Consider the following 15,439-nt stretch of genomic DNA (forward strand, 5'->3'; position numbering starts at 1 on the left):
TCCATTTATTCCGGGGCCACTTTTACCTGTCAGGGCATGGTCACTTTAAGGGGCGTGGTCTGTGGGCGTGGCTATGTTAAGGGGGCGTGAGCGCGTTATTGGGGTGTGGGCGTGGTTACGTTAAAGGGGCGTGGTCTATATGCGTGGTCACGTTAGGGGCGTGGTTACGTCAAGGGGCGTGGCCGTGCGCGCCTTCGCGCCCCGCAGTTTCTTGTCCCCCGCCGGCCGCCGTCGCGCCCCGCCCGCCATATTGGGCCCGGCGCAGGCGGAGCGGCGGCGGCGATGGGTGAGGGGGGCCGGGCCCGGGAGCAGCGCGGCGGGGGAAAGGGGGAACGGGCGGAACGGGCGGGGGAGGAACCCGCCCGGCAGCCGCGGGGGAGCGGCTCGGTGTGGCGGGAGAGCCCCGCGGTTCGCTCCGCCCCGCCGCCGTGAGGGGGGCGGCTCCCGCGCCGCGGCCTCGCCCGGAGCCCCCCGAGCCCCTCAGAGCCCCGCGGGCTCGGGGAGAGCTCACGGAGTCCCCCCGGAGCCTTCCATGGTGTCCCGTTCGGGTTTTCAAAGCCCCCGAGAGTCCCACTGCAGCTCTGGCCGGACCCCCCAGGCCCTCAGAGCGCACGGGGCCCTCTCAGCTTTTGTGCAGCCCCAAAATTCCTCACTCACAGCTTCCCCAGAACTCCTGTGGCCCCATTTGTGCCCCAAAATTCCTCACTCACAGCTCCCCCAAAGCCCCCAATATTGCCCTGTGGTCCCCAATATTGTCCTGTTGTCCCCAGTGTTGTCCTGCAGCCCCACTTGTACCCCCAAATTTCTGTCTTACATCTCCCCCAGAGCCCCCAGTATTGTCCTGTGGCCCCTAATGTTGTTCTGCAGCCCCATTTGAGCCTCCAAATTCCTCACTCACAGCTCCCCCAGAGCCCCCAGTGTTGTCCTGTGGCCCCCAATATTGTCCTGTTGTCCCCAGTGTTGTCCTGCAGCCCCACTTTTGTCCTCAAATTCCTCTTTCACAGCTCCCCCAGAGCTCCCAATGTTGTCCTGTGGCCCCACTTGTGCCTCCAAATTCCTCTCTCAGCTCCCCCAGAGCCCCCAGTATTGTCCTGTTGTCCCCAATGCTGTCCTGTTGTCCCCAGTGTTGTCCTGCAGCCCCCACTTGTGCTCCCATTTCTCTCTCCTGCTCCCCCAGAGCCCCTTTGACCCCAAATTTTTCCCCCCAGATTTCCCTTCCCAGCCCCACACCGCGCCCCCACATTTCCAATTTCCCTCCTGGAGCCTTCGTGGCTCCTTCCTGCAGCTCTCTGCACCCCAAATTCCTCCCAGCTGTGCTCTCACAGCTTCCACTGCTCCTTCAGAGCCTCCTTGAGCTCCCAGAGCTGCAGCAGTTCCCAAAAACCATCCCAGCAGTTCCCAAAACAGCAGCTCCCTCAAGATCCAGCTCTAGGATGGGGTTTTTGGAGAACTCCCGAGCTCAGCATCAGCTTTAAAAACTCCTCTGAGATTGGTTTCTGAACCTTCAGCACATATTTTGTTGCTCCAGATGCAAATTTCCAAGCTGGAAATGATCCAGCAGCAAAAGGAATGTGCAGTCCCTGATCTGAGTTCCCCTCACAGCTCAGATTTCACTTGGAAATGCATTTTTATATCGTTTGTGTGAATTCTCCTGAGGTTAACAGGATCCAAAGAAAGCTGGAAAAACCTTGGGATGAGTTTAAAAAAGCTCTGGAAAAGCTGAATTGGGGCTGACCCCATTGACCTCAGTGCCATCAAAACAAAAACACCCTGAAAATGTGATTTAAAAGAGCCAGTAATAAAACAATAATTTTGAAAAGCTGTAACCTTCAACACAAAATTATACCAGAATATCCCAAATTTCTGAATTCTTGGGGCCAGCTGTCGAGCATCCCTTGAGTCTGGAAGGCAGGCATCACACCACAGATGCAATTCCTTCTAAATGATGAATCCCCAGCACCTCAGCAAGGCTGCAGCTCCTTGGGGGTCGCATCCATAAGTGAGGAAAAAAAATAATGAGGAAATTTGAGTTATCCTGCAGAGATGAGGTGTGGGATGATGAAATGCTGATGGATCCGTGCTGCTTGTGTCCCTGCAGTGCTGAGGGCCGAGCCCAGCCCGCTGTGAGCAGCCAGAACCTCCCCCCGAGGCGGGGATGGCCGGGGGACGCCGGGGTCCCAACAGGAGCTCCTACTGCCGCACCCCCCTGTGCGAGCCCGGCGCTGCCGGCGCCTCCGGACACTCCTCGGGCTCCTCGGTGAGCGGCGTGCGCTCCCGCACCAGGTACGGCTCGGGGACACTGGGGACACCTGGGGACAGCCCTGCCCTGGGGCTGGCATGGCTGGGGAGGAGCTTGGGGCTTGTCCGTTCCTTGGTCTGAAAGCTCAGCCCATGATCTCAAAGCTCAGACCATGATCTCAAAGCTCAGCCCATGATCTCAAAGCTCAGCCCATGATCTCAAAGCTCAGCCCAATATCTCAAAGCTCAGCCCAAGATCTCAAAGCTCAGCCCATTCCCCAACCTTAAAACTCATCCCATTCCCAGCCCTAAAGCTCATCCTATTCCTGACCTTAGAGCTTGTCCCATTCCTCAGTCCTAAAACTCATCCCATTCCCTGACCTTAAACCTCATCCCATTCCTCAAACTCAAAGCTCATCCCATTCTTTGACCTCAAAGCTCATCCCATCCCTCAGTCTTAAACCTCATCCCATTCCCTGACCTTAAAGCCCATCCTGTTCACTGACCTTAAAGCCCATCCCATTCCCAAACTCAAAGCTCTTCCCATTCTTTGACCTCAAAGCTCAACCCATTCCCTGACCTTAGAGCTCATCTCATTCCTTAATCTTAAAGCTCATTTCATCCCTGATTTTAGAGCTTGTCCCATTCCTCAGTCTTAAAATTCATCCCATTCCCTGACCTTAAACCTCATCTTCTTCCCTGACCTTAAAGCTCATCCCATTCCCCAAACTCAAAGCTCATCCCATTCCCTGACCTCAGAGCTCAATCCATTCCCTGACCTTAGAGCTCAGCCCATTCCTTGATCTTAAAACTTGTCCCATTCCCCAACCCTAAATCTCATCCCATTCCTTCCTTCACCTTAGAGCTTGTCCCATTCCTTGATCTTAAACCTCATCCATCCCATTACCCAGTCTTAAAGCTTGTCCCATTCCTTGATCTTAGAGCTCAGCCCTTCCCTGACCTTAAGACTCATCCCATTCCTTGATTTTAAAGCTCGTCCCATTCCTTGATCTTACAGCTCAGCCCATTCCCTGACCTTAAAACTTGTCCCATTACCTCAAACCTCATCCCATTCCCTGACCTTAAACCTCATCCCATTCCCTGACCTTAAACCTCATCCCATTCTCTGACCTCAGAGCTCATCCCATTTCCCTCCCACCTCCCCCTCTCCCAGGCTGTTCCCACCCCACCCCAGCCTTGGACACTTCCAGGGATCCAGGGGCAGCCCCAGCTTCTCTGGGAATTCCATCCCAGCTCTTCCCCACCCTCCAAATTCCAGGAGGAATTTTTTCCCAGTCTAACCCAGCCCTCTGGGATTGGGAAACCATTCCCACCTCACTCCTGATTTGTCCACCCCTTGGAATTAGGATGGGTGTCCCTGAGACTCAAAATCCTTCAATGACCACAGAATGAGAAATAAAAACAGAGATAATTTTATATCACAGTGGATGGAGCTTGGAGCCACCTGGGGCAGGGGAAGGTCCCTGCCCATGGCCTGGGGGAGCCTTGATGTCCCTTCCAGCCCAAAGCATTCTGTGATTCCAAGATTTATCAGCCCTGAGGGTCTGAATCACCCTGAGTTTGGGATTTGGACACTGCAGAGAGGCAGCTCAGGCTCCTCAGGTGTTCTTTAGGTTCTCCATCTCCCCTGGATCCACAGAATCCACAACTGGGATTCCATCTGGGGATTTACAGGGACACTTTGTGCTCTGCAGTTCCTTTGAGCCAAGATTCCTTTCCCTGTTGTTATTTAGAGATGACAGCTCAGTCTGGGAGTTCTGAATTGCCCAGAGGATCAGCCTGGTGTGTGTGTGTGCTCACAGGGGAGAGGCACCTCTGGCTAAACTCGTTTTTCCTCCTCAGGTGAACAAAAGGTGAAGAATGAACAAGGGTTGTGTGTAATTGCTGTGCCTTTCATGTTCAAGCACTCTTAGATATGTAAACACCAACCTGAGCTCTGAAAGCTTCCAATTAATTAGGAGAGCCACTGTGTAGCACAACACAACCCCGGGTTTGATTTAATATCAAATATCCTGGGTCTAAATATTGCTCTGTGTGGGCAAATCCCTGCTGACATCTGCCTGAAACTTGTGATTTGTGCCAAGCTTGAGTTTCCCAATCAATCCCAGACCTGTGGGGGGGTGGAGCTGGAGGACATTCCCTGGAGCAGAGGCTAGACAGAGTTAAGAGGAATGAAGTGGGTATTTTTTTTATTTTTATTTATTTATATTCATTATTGATGGGCAGTAGCAGTGCCACAGTCATGGCTCTGTTAACACAGAACAAATCATCCCAGGGTGATTGTGTGATTGAGGAGCTCTGGGATCAGGGGCACAACCCCAAATCTGACCCCACATGGACTGCAGAGGGACAGGTTTTTATACCCTTTTCATTATGTAATAATTACTAAACCCATATTGTTCTATTGTACACATTGATCTTATCCCAGCAGGGATTCTTGTGATTTCCATCAGGTCCCCAAATATCCTTTCTCATGATTCTTGGGTTCAGCCCCAACACTTCAGGATTTAGGTACAATCAGTCAAAGATCAGGTTTGGATTCAGCCCCTCCTTTGGGTTTAGATATTTTAGGATTTTAGGTACAATCAGTCAAAGATCAGGTTTGGATTCAGCCCCAATATTTTAATTTATTGATTCTTGTTACCATTGCATCACTTCTCATTATTCTTATTATGATCAAACAATAATATATTCAATTTACCAAACAATTATCACATTTAACAATCATATTATTTATCACATGATGATCACACAGGTGCAGTTTCACATGATCCAATAAAGACAAACCCAACATTCCTTCCCAGGCCTGGTTCCCTTTCCCAGCCCTGAATCTGTTGTACACAACTCCCATGATTTCAGAAACATTTTGCTATCAACTCCAAGATGGAATCAAAAGAGAGCTTGGTCACATTTTTATAGGTTTTAGTCCATTTGCATACAACTGTCCAATCAATAACCTCAAATCATGAGTTTTCATCCTTTTATGCTTGAAGGGATTGTCCTTAAGTCCCCAGCTGGAACAAAACTGTTTTAAACCTTAATATAAAACTAGAAACAGAACAGAAAAAATGAAGGCATCACCCTGCTGACCCTTGGCTTTCCCTGGCAGGAGTGGCTCAGGGACAGGCCTGTCCAGCCCCCCTCTGGCAGCTCAGACTGTTGTTCCCCTGAGGCACTGCAAGATCCCCGAGCTGCCCGTGGAGAGGAGCGTCCTGTTCGAGCTGCAGCTCTTCTTCTGCCACCTCGTCGCCCTCTTCGTGCACTACATCAACATCTACAAGACAGTCTGGTGGTACCCACCCTCCCACCCTCCTTCTCACACCTCCCTGGTAAGCACCAGGGGCAGCTGCAGCTCCCAGGCTGTCTCTTGGGTCACTAAATTTACAGTAATTTCACGGTTATAAGCCGCACTTTCCAATACAGAGTGTGATCAAAGGTGTCTGTTCTGTCACCATCTGCTGAGGGTGGGGCAGTGATCCTGATCTCTGTGGGAGATATTCTGCTAATGGGCATCCATTGAAACCAGCTGGGGCAGTGTTCTTTATCTCATGGGATATCTCCTGTTCATGGCCATGGTTTATAAACCAGCTGGGGCAGTGTTCTTTATCTTTTCACAACCCATCCTTCCTCCAGCCAGTCATTTTCTGCTCATGGCCATTGAGTCCCACTGTGGCACTGATAAAATTACTGCATCCCATTGGGAGTTGCTCCAGCCAGGGGGAAGAGCCCAACATTTCTTACCAAGATAAAAACAGAGGGTTTGGGACACTAAGGGAGCCCCTTTCTCCACTGGACTCCAGAGGGAAACGGGATTGCTCCACATCACCACTGGAGCTTGGGAGGAAACTGCACCTTGTACAGGAGCACTGCTCCAGCTGAGCCACATCTGTCACTGCAGGAGGATGCAGCCACCATGGGATGGGACTGCTGCCAACACCCTGCCTGACTGACGGCTGTCAGCTTGGATTCTGACTCTGGCAGGGCTTGGGTTTGTTCTTTGTAGTGCTGTATTTCTATTTAATTTCCCTAGTAAAGAACTGTTATTCCTATTCCCATATCTTTGCCTGAGAGCCCCTTGATTTCAGAATTATAATAATTTGGAGGGAGGGGGTTTACATTCTCCATTTCAAAGAGAGGCTCCTGCCTTTCTCAGCACACACCTGTCCTCCAAACTAAAACAGCAACTTTTCATTCTTTGTCCATATATAAGCTGCACCTGATTATAATCCACATTTCAGGTTCGGACCAAAATTTTAGTCAAAATAGTGTGGCTTATAATTGTGAAATTACTGTAAATTTTTAGAGATAATGTTTGATAAAAACACCATCTGACCCTTCTGGGTTATTCCTGCCATGCCTGTTTTTGGGCTCTGGCTGCCTGCTTGGCATTCTCTTGGAAGAGAGAATAATTTGGGATATTCTGTGCTCAGTGTGGGTCGGTGCTGCTGATGGAAATTGAATAATTTTGGGTTTTGTCCCCACAGAACTTTCACCTCATTGACTTCAACGTGCTGACAGTGACCACCATCGTGCTGGCACGGCGCCTCATCGGGGCTGTTGTCAAGGAGGTAAAGGCAGAGCTGTCCTTCCAGGAGATCTGTAAAGCTCTGTGTCCCCCCTGCCACTCCAAACTCCTCCATCCTTCCCTCTGTGCTGTTCCCAACTCAGAATCCCAGCCCATCCCATGGGAGGGCAGAGAGCAGAGCTGAGCTCCCCAGAGCTGTGCTCCTGCTGGCTCTGTGTCCGTGTCTGGCTCTGAGTTTCTGTCTCAGCCAGATCGTGGTGGCTGTGATCCCCTCCTCCCTTCTGGCTCCTTCCTGCTCTCTCCTTCACTCCAGGGATGCTCACTGTGGGAGCCCATGGTGGGCAGTGCCAGGAGAGAGTGGTGGGCACTGCTCACTACCAGAAACTCTCCTCACTCCCTGGGGAACAGCCCCCAGATTCCAGAGGTTTGGAGAGCCCAGAAATCCTCCCTGCTGCCAGCTTGTCCCTTCCTAGCTGTGATTTTACCCTCTGAGTTTTCTCCTTGAAGAGGAGGGGATGCCCAGCTGTGCCCAGATGTGCCCCACATCACCTCAACCAGAAACTCTCCTCACTCCCAGAGGAACAACCCCCAGATTCCAGAGGTTTGGAGAGCCCTGATTGCCTAGAAATCCTCCCTGGTGCCAGCTTGTCCCTTCCTAGCTGTGGTTTTACACTCTGAATTTTCTCCTTGAAGAAGAGGAGATGCCCAGCTGTGCCCCACATCACCTCAACCAGACACTCTCCTCACTCCCAGAGTAATGAACCCCAGAATCCAGAGGTTTTGAAGAGCCTTGATTGCCCAGAAATCCTCCCTGGTGCCAGTTTGTCCATTCCTAGCTGTGATTTTACACTCTGAGTTTTCTCCTTGAAGAGGAGGGAATGTCCAGCTGTGCCCAGCTGTGCCCAGCTCTCTCCTGTGCCCCACATCACTTCAACCAGAAGTTCTCCTCACTCCCAGAGGAACAATCCCCAGATTCCAGAGGTTTTGGAGAGCCCAGAAATCCTCCCTGATGCCACCTTGTCCCTGGCACTTCCATCCTAGCTGTGATTTTACACTCTGAGTTTTCTCCTTGAAGAGGAGGGAATTCCCAGCTGTGCCCCACATCACCTCAACCAGAAACTCTCCTCACTCCCAGAGTAATGAACCCCAGAATCCAGAGGTTTGGAGAGTCCAGATTCCCCAGAAATCCTCCCTGGTGCCAGCTTATCTCTTCCATCCTAGCTCTGATTTTCCACACTGAGTTTTCTCCTTGAAGAGGGAATGCTCAGCTGTGCCCCACATCACCTTGACTGGAAATTCTCCTCACTCCCAGAGTAATGACTCCCAGATTGCCCAGAAATCCTCCCTGTCATGATGCCACCTTGTCCCTGGCACTTCCATCCTAGCTCTGATTTTACACTCTGTATTTTCTCCTTGAAGGAGAGGGAATGTCCAGCTGTGCCCAGCTGTGCCCAGCTCTCTCCTGTGCCCCACAGCACCTCAACCAGAAACTCTCCTCACTCCCAGAGTAGTGACCCCCAGATTCCAGAGGTTTTGGAGAGCCCAGAAATCCTCTCTAATGCCACCTTGTCCCTGGCACTTCCATCCTAGCTGTGATTTTACACTCTGAATTTTCTCCTTGAAGAGGAGGGAATTCCCAGCTGTACCCCACATCACCTTAACTGGAAACTCTCCTCACTCCCAGAGGAACAACCCCCAGATTCCAGAGATTTTGGAGAGCCCAGAAATCCTCCCTGGTGCCACCTTGTCCCTTCCTAGCTGTGATTTTACACTCTGAATTTTCTCCTTGAAGAAGAGGAAATTCCCAGCTGTGCCCAGCTGTTTCCAGCTGTTTCCAGCTGTGCCCAGCTCTCTCCTGTCCCCCCCAGGCCTCCCAGAGTGGCAAGGTGTCCCTGGCACGCTCCATCTTCCTGGTGGCCACTCGCTTCGCCGTCCTGACGGGCACGGGCTGGAGTTTGTGTCGCTCCATCATCCACCTGTTCAGGACCTACTCCTTCCTCAACCTGCTCTTCCTGTGCTACCCGTGAGTACCCCCCAGCTGGGAGGGATTTTTTTTATATTTTAGCATGGAATTTATTATTCCCAATGTATATCCCAGAAATCCTTGGAATTTTGGCAGGTTTTGGGGTGGTTTAGTGCAGATTTTAGGAGTTTTTGGGTCATTTTTAATGTGATTTTTGGAGCATTCTTAGTGCAAATTTTTAGGGACTTTTTGATTTTTTAGGTGAATTTTTTAGGAGTTCTTTCCTAATATATATCCCAGAAATTCTTGGAATTTTGGCAGGTTTGGGGTGTCTCAGTGCAGATTTTGGATGTCTGGTGACCGATTTTAGGACTTTCTTGGGGAATTTTGGGGGTCTGTTGGATATTTTAGCATGGAATTTTTTAGGAGTTCTTTCCCAATGTATATCCCAGAAATCCTTGGAATTTTGGCAGGTTTTGGGGTGGTTTAGTGCAGATTTTAGGAGTTTTTGGGTCATTTTTAATGTGATTTTTGGAGCATTCTTAGTGCAAAGTTTTAGGGCTTTTTGGTTTTTTTTTTAGGCTGAATTTTTTAGGAGTTCTTTCCCAATGTATATCCCAGAAATTCTAGGAATTTTGGCAGGTTTGGGGGTGTTTCAGTGCAAATTTTGGGTGTCTGGTGACCGATTTTAGGACTTTTTTGAGAGGATTTGGGGTATTTTATATATCTTAGTGTGGATTTTTTTTAGGAGATCTTTCCCAATATTATTCCCAGAAATCTTTGGAATTTTGGAAGGTTTGGGGTGTTTTAGTGCTGATTTTAGGAGTTTTTGGGCCATTTTTTTGTGATTTTTGAAGCATTTTTGCGTTTCTTAGTGCAAATTTTTAGGGATTTTTTGGGGTTTTTAACATGGAATTTTTTAGGAGTTCTTTCCCAATATATTTCCCAGAAATCCTTGGAATTTTGGCAGGTTTGGAGTGTTTCAGTGCAGATTTTGGGTGTCTGGTGACCGATTTTATGACTTTTTTCGAGAGGATTTTGGGTATTTTGTATATCTTAATGTGGATTTTTTTAAGGAGTTCTTTCCCAATATTTTTCCCAAAAATCCTTGGAATTTTGGCAGGTTTGGGATGGTTTAGTGCAGATTTTAGGGACTTTTTTGACCATTTTAATATGATTTTTGAGGCATTTATGCGTTTCTTAGTGCAAATTTTTAAGGATTTTTTTGGTTTTTTAACATGGAATTTTTAAGAGTTCTTTCCCAATATTTTTCCCAGAAATCCTTGGAATTTTGGCAGGTTTGGGGTGTTTCAGTGCAGGTTTTGGGTGTCTGGTGACTGATTTTAGGACTTTCTTGGGAGGATTTTGGGAATTTTGGACATCTTTATGTGGATTTTTTTAGGAGACCTTTCCCAATATATTTCCCAAAAATCCTTGGAATTTTGGCACATTTTGAGGTGTTTCAGTGCTGAGATTTGCTGCAGCAGGAAATATCCACAGAAATTGCTGCAGCAGGAAATACCCACAGAAATTGCTGTCTGTGTTTAAACTTTTTTTGGAAGTTTCCCTTTGGAATCCCAGACTAGTTTGGATTGAGAGAGGAACTTTACCCCCATCCCAGCCTTGAACTGTTCCAGCCCAGGGAAATTCAGGATGAGATCCTAATCTCTGTGCTTTTGCAGGTTTGGGATGTACATCCCCTTCCTCCAGCTGAACTGCGACTTCAGGAAGGCGGGGCTCTTCGCCCAGGTGGCCAACATCGGCCCCAGGGACACGGGGGAGGTGACAACTCGGGGCAGGGACTACCTGACAGTGCTCAAGGAGACCTGGAAGCAGCACACCAGGCAGATGTACGGCATGGAGGCCATGCCCAGCCACGCCTGCTGCCTGTCCCCCGATCTCATCCGCAGCGAGGTGGAGTTCCTCAAGATGGATTTCAACTGGCGCATGAAGGAGGTGCTGGTCAGCTCCATGCTCAGTGCCTACTACGTGGCCTTTGTGCCTGTGTGGTTTGTCAAGGTGAGGCCTGGATTGAGCAAAATCTGAGTGTGGGTTTGACACTGAGATTCAGCTGTGATGGACAAAAAATCTGTAAGAATTTAAAGTTAGAAAGTGTGTGTTTGTGTCCTGGTTTGGAGGGCAGGTGTGTGCTGAGAAAGGCAGGAGCCTCTCTTTGAAATGGAGAATGGAAACCCCTCCCTCCAAATTATTATAATTCTGAAATTAAGGAGCTCTCAGGCAAAGATATGGGAATAGGAATAACAGTTCTTTACTGGGGAAATTAAAATAGAAATACAGCACTACAAAGAACAAACCCAAGCCCTGCCAGAGTCAGAATCCAAGCTGACAGCCGTCAGTCAGGCAGGGTGTTGGCAGCAGTCCCATCCCATGGTGGCTGCATCCTCCTGCAGTGACAGATGTGGCTCAGCTGGAGCAGTGCTCCTGTACAAGGTGCAGTTTCCTCCCAAGCTCCAGGGATGATGTGGAAGGGTCTGGTTTTCCTCTGGGATCCAGTGGGAAAGGCTGCTCTGATGTTCCAAATCTCAGTTTTTATCTGGGTAGGAAATGTTTGGCTCCTCCCCCTGGCTGGAGCATCTCCCCATGGGATGATGGAATTTTATCAGCCATGCCCTGGGACTCAGTGGCCATGAACAGGAGAGATCTCCTGGAGGGAGGATGGGCTGTGCAAAGATAAAGAACACTGCCCCAGCTGGTTTAACAGCTGCCCATGAACAGGAGATATCCCACAGAGATCAGGATCACTGCCCCAGGCTCCCCCTTTTCAGACAGGATCAACAGCTCCATGCAGAGCCCTCATTTCTTCCCCTGAATGCTTTGTGTTGTGATGCTGTGAGGCTGCCCAGCAGTGTCCCAGCACTGTCCCAACCCTGTCCCACCTGGCTGTCCCCCCCAGAACACGCAGTACTACGACAAGCGCTGGTCCTGTGAGCTGTTCCTGCTGGTGTCCATCAGCACCTCGGTGATCCTCATGCAGTACCTGCTCCCTGCTCGCTACTGTGACCTGCTGCACAAGGCTGCAGCACACCTGGGCTGCTGGCAGAAGGTGGATCCAGCCCTCTGCTCCAACGTGCTGCAGCACCAGTAAGGAATTCTCTCCTGGAGTTCTTTTCTTGGTGGGTGGGGCAGCTCAGCCTTAAATTAAAGCAGAGAAAAGTGCAAGCTGAGTTGTTGGTTGGCACATCCCCAGCACAGACACTCTGGGCACTGTCCCCTGCCAAGCAGAGCTGATTTTTGGCAAGGTGCCTACTGCTCCTGGCCATGCCACCTGCACTTTGTCACTGCCACGGGGACAATTCCAAACTGGGAGCACAATTCCTGTACTGGGGAGGCAGCAGAGCCCAGTGCCCCATGCAGGTGGGATTGAGGAAACTCTGGTTCACTGCAGGTGGGGTTGAGGAAACTCTGGTTCACCTGCAAGTGAGATTAAAGATATTTTTGTTGTCTAAAGTGGGATTAAGGAATCTCTTGTTGCCTAAAGTGGGAATAAGGATTCTATTGTTCCCTGCAGGTGGGATTAAGGAATCTCTGGTTGTCTAAAGTGAGAATAAGGATTTTCTTGTTGCCTAAAGTGGGATCAAGGAATCTCTGGTTGTTTAAAGAGAAATTAAAGAATCTCTGGTTGCCTGCAGATGGAATTAAGGAATCTCTTGTTCCCTGAGTGGGATTAAGGAATCTCTGGTTGCCTGCAGGGATCTTTTGTTGCCAGAGTGGGGTTAAGGAATCTCTTGTTCCCTGCAGGTTGGATTAAGAACTCTAATTTTCTAAAGTGGGATTAAGGAACCTCTGGTTGCCTGCAGGAATCTCTGGTTGCCTGCAGATGGGATTAAGGACTCTGTTGTTCTCTAGGTGGGATTAAGGATTCTCTTGTTGTCTGAAGTGGGAATAAGGATTCTCTTGTTCCCTGCATGTGGGATTAAGGACTCTCTTGTTGCCTGCAGGTGGACTGAGGAGTGCATGTGGCCTCAGGGGGTGCTGGTGAAGCACAGCAAGAACGTTTACAAGGCCGTGGGTCACTACAACGTGGCCGTGCCCTCGGACGTCTCCCACTTCCGATTCCACGTAAGCTCCCCTCTCCCTCCTGGGCTCAGGGCTGGCACAGGGGGCTCCTGCTGGCCTGGACACCTGGGGCTGCCTGGGCTGGGGGTCAGAGCCCAGCCTGGGTGCATTGCTGGGGTCACCCAGAGCCAAAACATCCCCAAAGTGACCCAAAGGCTTCCCCTCCTCACCCTGCCGCCCCTCAGTTCTTTTTCAGCAAACCACTGCGAATCCTCAACATCCTGATCCTGCTGGAAGGAGCTGTCATCTTCTACCAGCTCTACTCTCTGATTTCCTCAGAGAAGTGGCACCAGACCATCTCCCTGGCCCTGATCCTCTTCAGCAACTACTACGCCTTCTTCAAGCTGCTGCGGGACCGCCTGGTGCTGGGCAAAGCCTACTCCTATGCTGCCAGCAGGGACTCAGAGCAGAAGTTAAATTAAAACCATTGCACTGATGCTCTCAGCCTCTCACAGAACAAACAAAAAAAACCAGAAAACCCTCAGAGCTTTGTATTTTTGTTACCACTGCTTTTTTTTTTTTTTGTCGTCGTCGTTTTCTTTGATAACTGATGTAATTAAAAGGAAAAGGAAGAAAGAGAAAAAAAAAAACATATTTTTTTACTCCCAACGAGTTGTTTGGTGTGTTTGTTGGTTGGATTCACCTCCACCAAAGGGTTTGGGTGTGAGGAGGGGGATTTTATTGGTGCTGAGGTTTGGCAGGGCAGGATGGGAGGAGGAAGGGGAGAGTTACAGAGGTGTTAAAGGGTGAACCTTCATCCCCTCATTTTGGGGGTCCCCAGGAGCTCCTGTGCCCCCTCCCCATCCTCTGTGTAAGAAAAGGTGATGCTATTTCTCTAAAATGTTGATTTCTCAATGATATTTATTTCTCTAAAATGTTGATTTTCAATTCGCTGAGTCCCAGCTGCTGCAAGCTTTGAGGGGTGCCCTGTGGATGGGGGGCACGGGCGGAGCTGGGGGGGTTTGGGGAGCCCCAGTTGCTTCCCTTTGCTCCTTTACCCGCGGGTCTGGTGTTCTCCTCGGGCTCCCCTGCCCGGGGGAGGGTCCCAAAAGGGGTTCCGAGGGTTCTAAACGGGGGTTCGGGGGGTCCCGGGGGGTTCGGGGGGGTCCCGGGTTCGGCCTTTGTTCGGCAGCGCCACGCGGCCGCCAGGGGGCGCCCTGCGCGCGCGGTCCCGGTCCCGACACCGATCCTGAAACCGGTCCTGGCACTGGTCCTGGTCCTGGTCCGGGTCCTGACATCGATCCCGGACCTGACACCGATCCCAGTCCCGATCCCGGCCCTGACACCGGTCCCGGTCCCGACACCGATCCTGAAACCGGTCCTGGTCCGGGTCCTGGTCCTGGTCCTGGTCCTGGTCCTGACACCGATCCTGAAACCGGTCCCGGTCCTGGTCCTGGTCCTGGTCCTGGTCCTGGTCCTGACACCGATCCCAGTCCCGACACCGATCCCGGCCCTGACACCGATCCCGATCACGACGCCGACACCAATTCTGGTGCCTATCCCGATCCCCGTCGCCATCCTGGTCCCCATCCCGATTCTGACATCGGTCCCGGCACGGTCCCGACTCTGATCCCGGTCCTCACTCAGGTCCCGGTCCCGATTCCCAATCCTGATACCGATCCCATTGTGATACCGATCCCGATCCCCGTCCCGATCCCGACTCTGATCCCGGTCCTGATCCCGATCCCCATCCCAGTCCCGGTCCCGATCCCATCCCGGTGCTGATCCCGGTCCCGATCCCAGTGCTGATCCCAGTCCCGATCCCGGTCCCGGTGCTGATTCCGGTACCGATCCCGGTCCCGCTTCCGACCCCGTTCCGGTTCAGCCCGGAGCACACCGGGGGAATTCTTGCAGGACCGGAAGCTGGATCGGGACCGGGATCGGGATCAGTACGGGACCGGGAGCGGCAGCAGCACCGTCCGTGACACCGGGGAGGGTAAAGGGGCTGTCGGTGCCCGGCAGAGCCCCGAGGGACGGTGGGGACACGGTGGGGACACGGCGGGACCAAAGGGCACCGGAGCGAAGCCGCCGCCGCTCCTCGGCGCTGCCGTCAGCGGGGCGAAGGGCGAGGAGGAGGAAGGAGCAGCGGGAATAGCGAAGGCTGGAGGGGAGCCAAGGCGGCCGAGCCCTGGGGATTGTGCTTTCCCTCACCCCCACCTCACCCCACACCGGGACCGGCACCGGGACTGGGACTGGGACCGGGACCCCCCGTTCCCGGGGTTCCGCTGCCTGGAGCGGCTGCGGGACCCCCCCGAGCCCCTCCTGCAGATGCTGCGGGTTTGGGGTGCCCAGAGCGGCCCCCCCATCCTGTCCCCGTTCCCGTGTGACCCCACCAGGACCGAGCCCAGCCCGGTTTTCCAGCCGGGCCGGGGCTGATGCCGGTGCCGGCCCCCTCCCCAGCACGGCAGGAGGAAGCGGCCGTGTCCTGCCTTTCCCGAGGATGAGGATTTCCTTCCTCCCATTGAGCGGGGACCCTGGGGTTAGCACGCAGCCGTGGGGCACAGGACGGGGGAGCCTGGCTGGGAATTGGGGGGCAGAGACCCCCGGCACAGCCCTGGGGGTGCCTCCCTTACCCCCTCTGCCCGGCCGGGACCCCGAGAATGAAGGAGATGGAT

General features: G+C 51.9%; 1 protein-coding gene across 1 annotated transcript; it reads left to right on the top strand.

The window, feature by feature from the left end:
• Positions 1-232: 232 nt before the first annotated feature.
• On the top strand, positions 233-13,433 carry TMEM39B (transmembrane protein 39B). The gene is made up of 9 exons (XM_033081004.1): positions 233-286; positions 2,099-2,283; positions 5,369-5,588; positions 6,744-6,827; positions 8,653-8,807; positions 10,430-10,766; positions 11,662-11,849; positions 12,707-12,827; positions 13,010-13,433. Exons 2-9 carry the CDS (start codon positions 2,156-2,158, stop codon positions 13,244-13,246), a joined length of 1,470 nt encoding a protein of 489 aa, XP_032936895.1. The 5' UTR covers positions 233-286; positions 2,099-2,155; the 3' UTR covers positions 13,247-13,433.
• The last annotated feature ends 2,006 nt before the right edge of the window (positions 13,434-15,439 follow it).

The sequence above is a fragment of the Catharus ustulatus genome, chromosome 26 (assembly GCF_009819885.2).
Source record: "Catharus ustulatus isolate bCatUst1 chromosome 26, bCatUst1.pri.v2, whole genome shotgun sequence".
NCBI classification, from domain to species: Eukaryota; Metazoa; Chordata; class Aves; order Passeriformes; family Turdidae; genus Catharus; species Catharus ustulatus.

Bases quoted from the DNA above. Each gene is read 5' to 3' on its own strand.
- TMEM39B (XM_033081004.1), top strand. From the start codon at position 2,156: ATGGCCGGGGGACGCCGGGGTCCCAACAGGAGCTCCTACTGCCGCACC. The intron at 8,808-10,429 runs GTGAGTACCCCC...GTGCTTTTGCAG, and splicing joins CTGCTCTTCCTGTGCTACCC to GTTTGGGATGTACATCCCCT. The intron at 11,850-12,706 runs GTAAGGAATTCT...TGTTGCCTGCAG, and splicing joins TCCAACGTGCTGCAGCACCA to GTGGACTGAGGAGTGCATGT.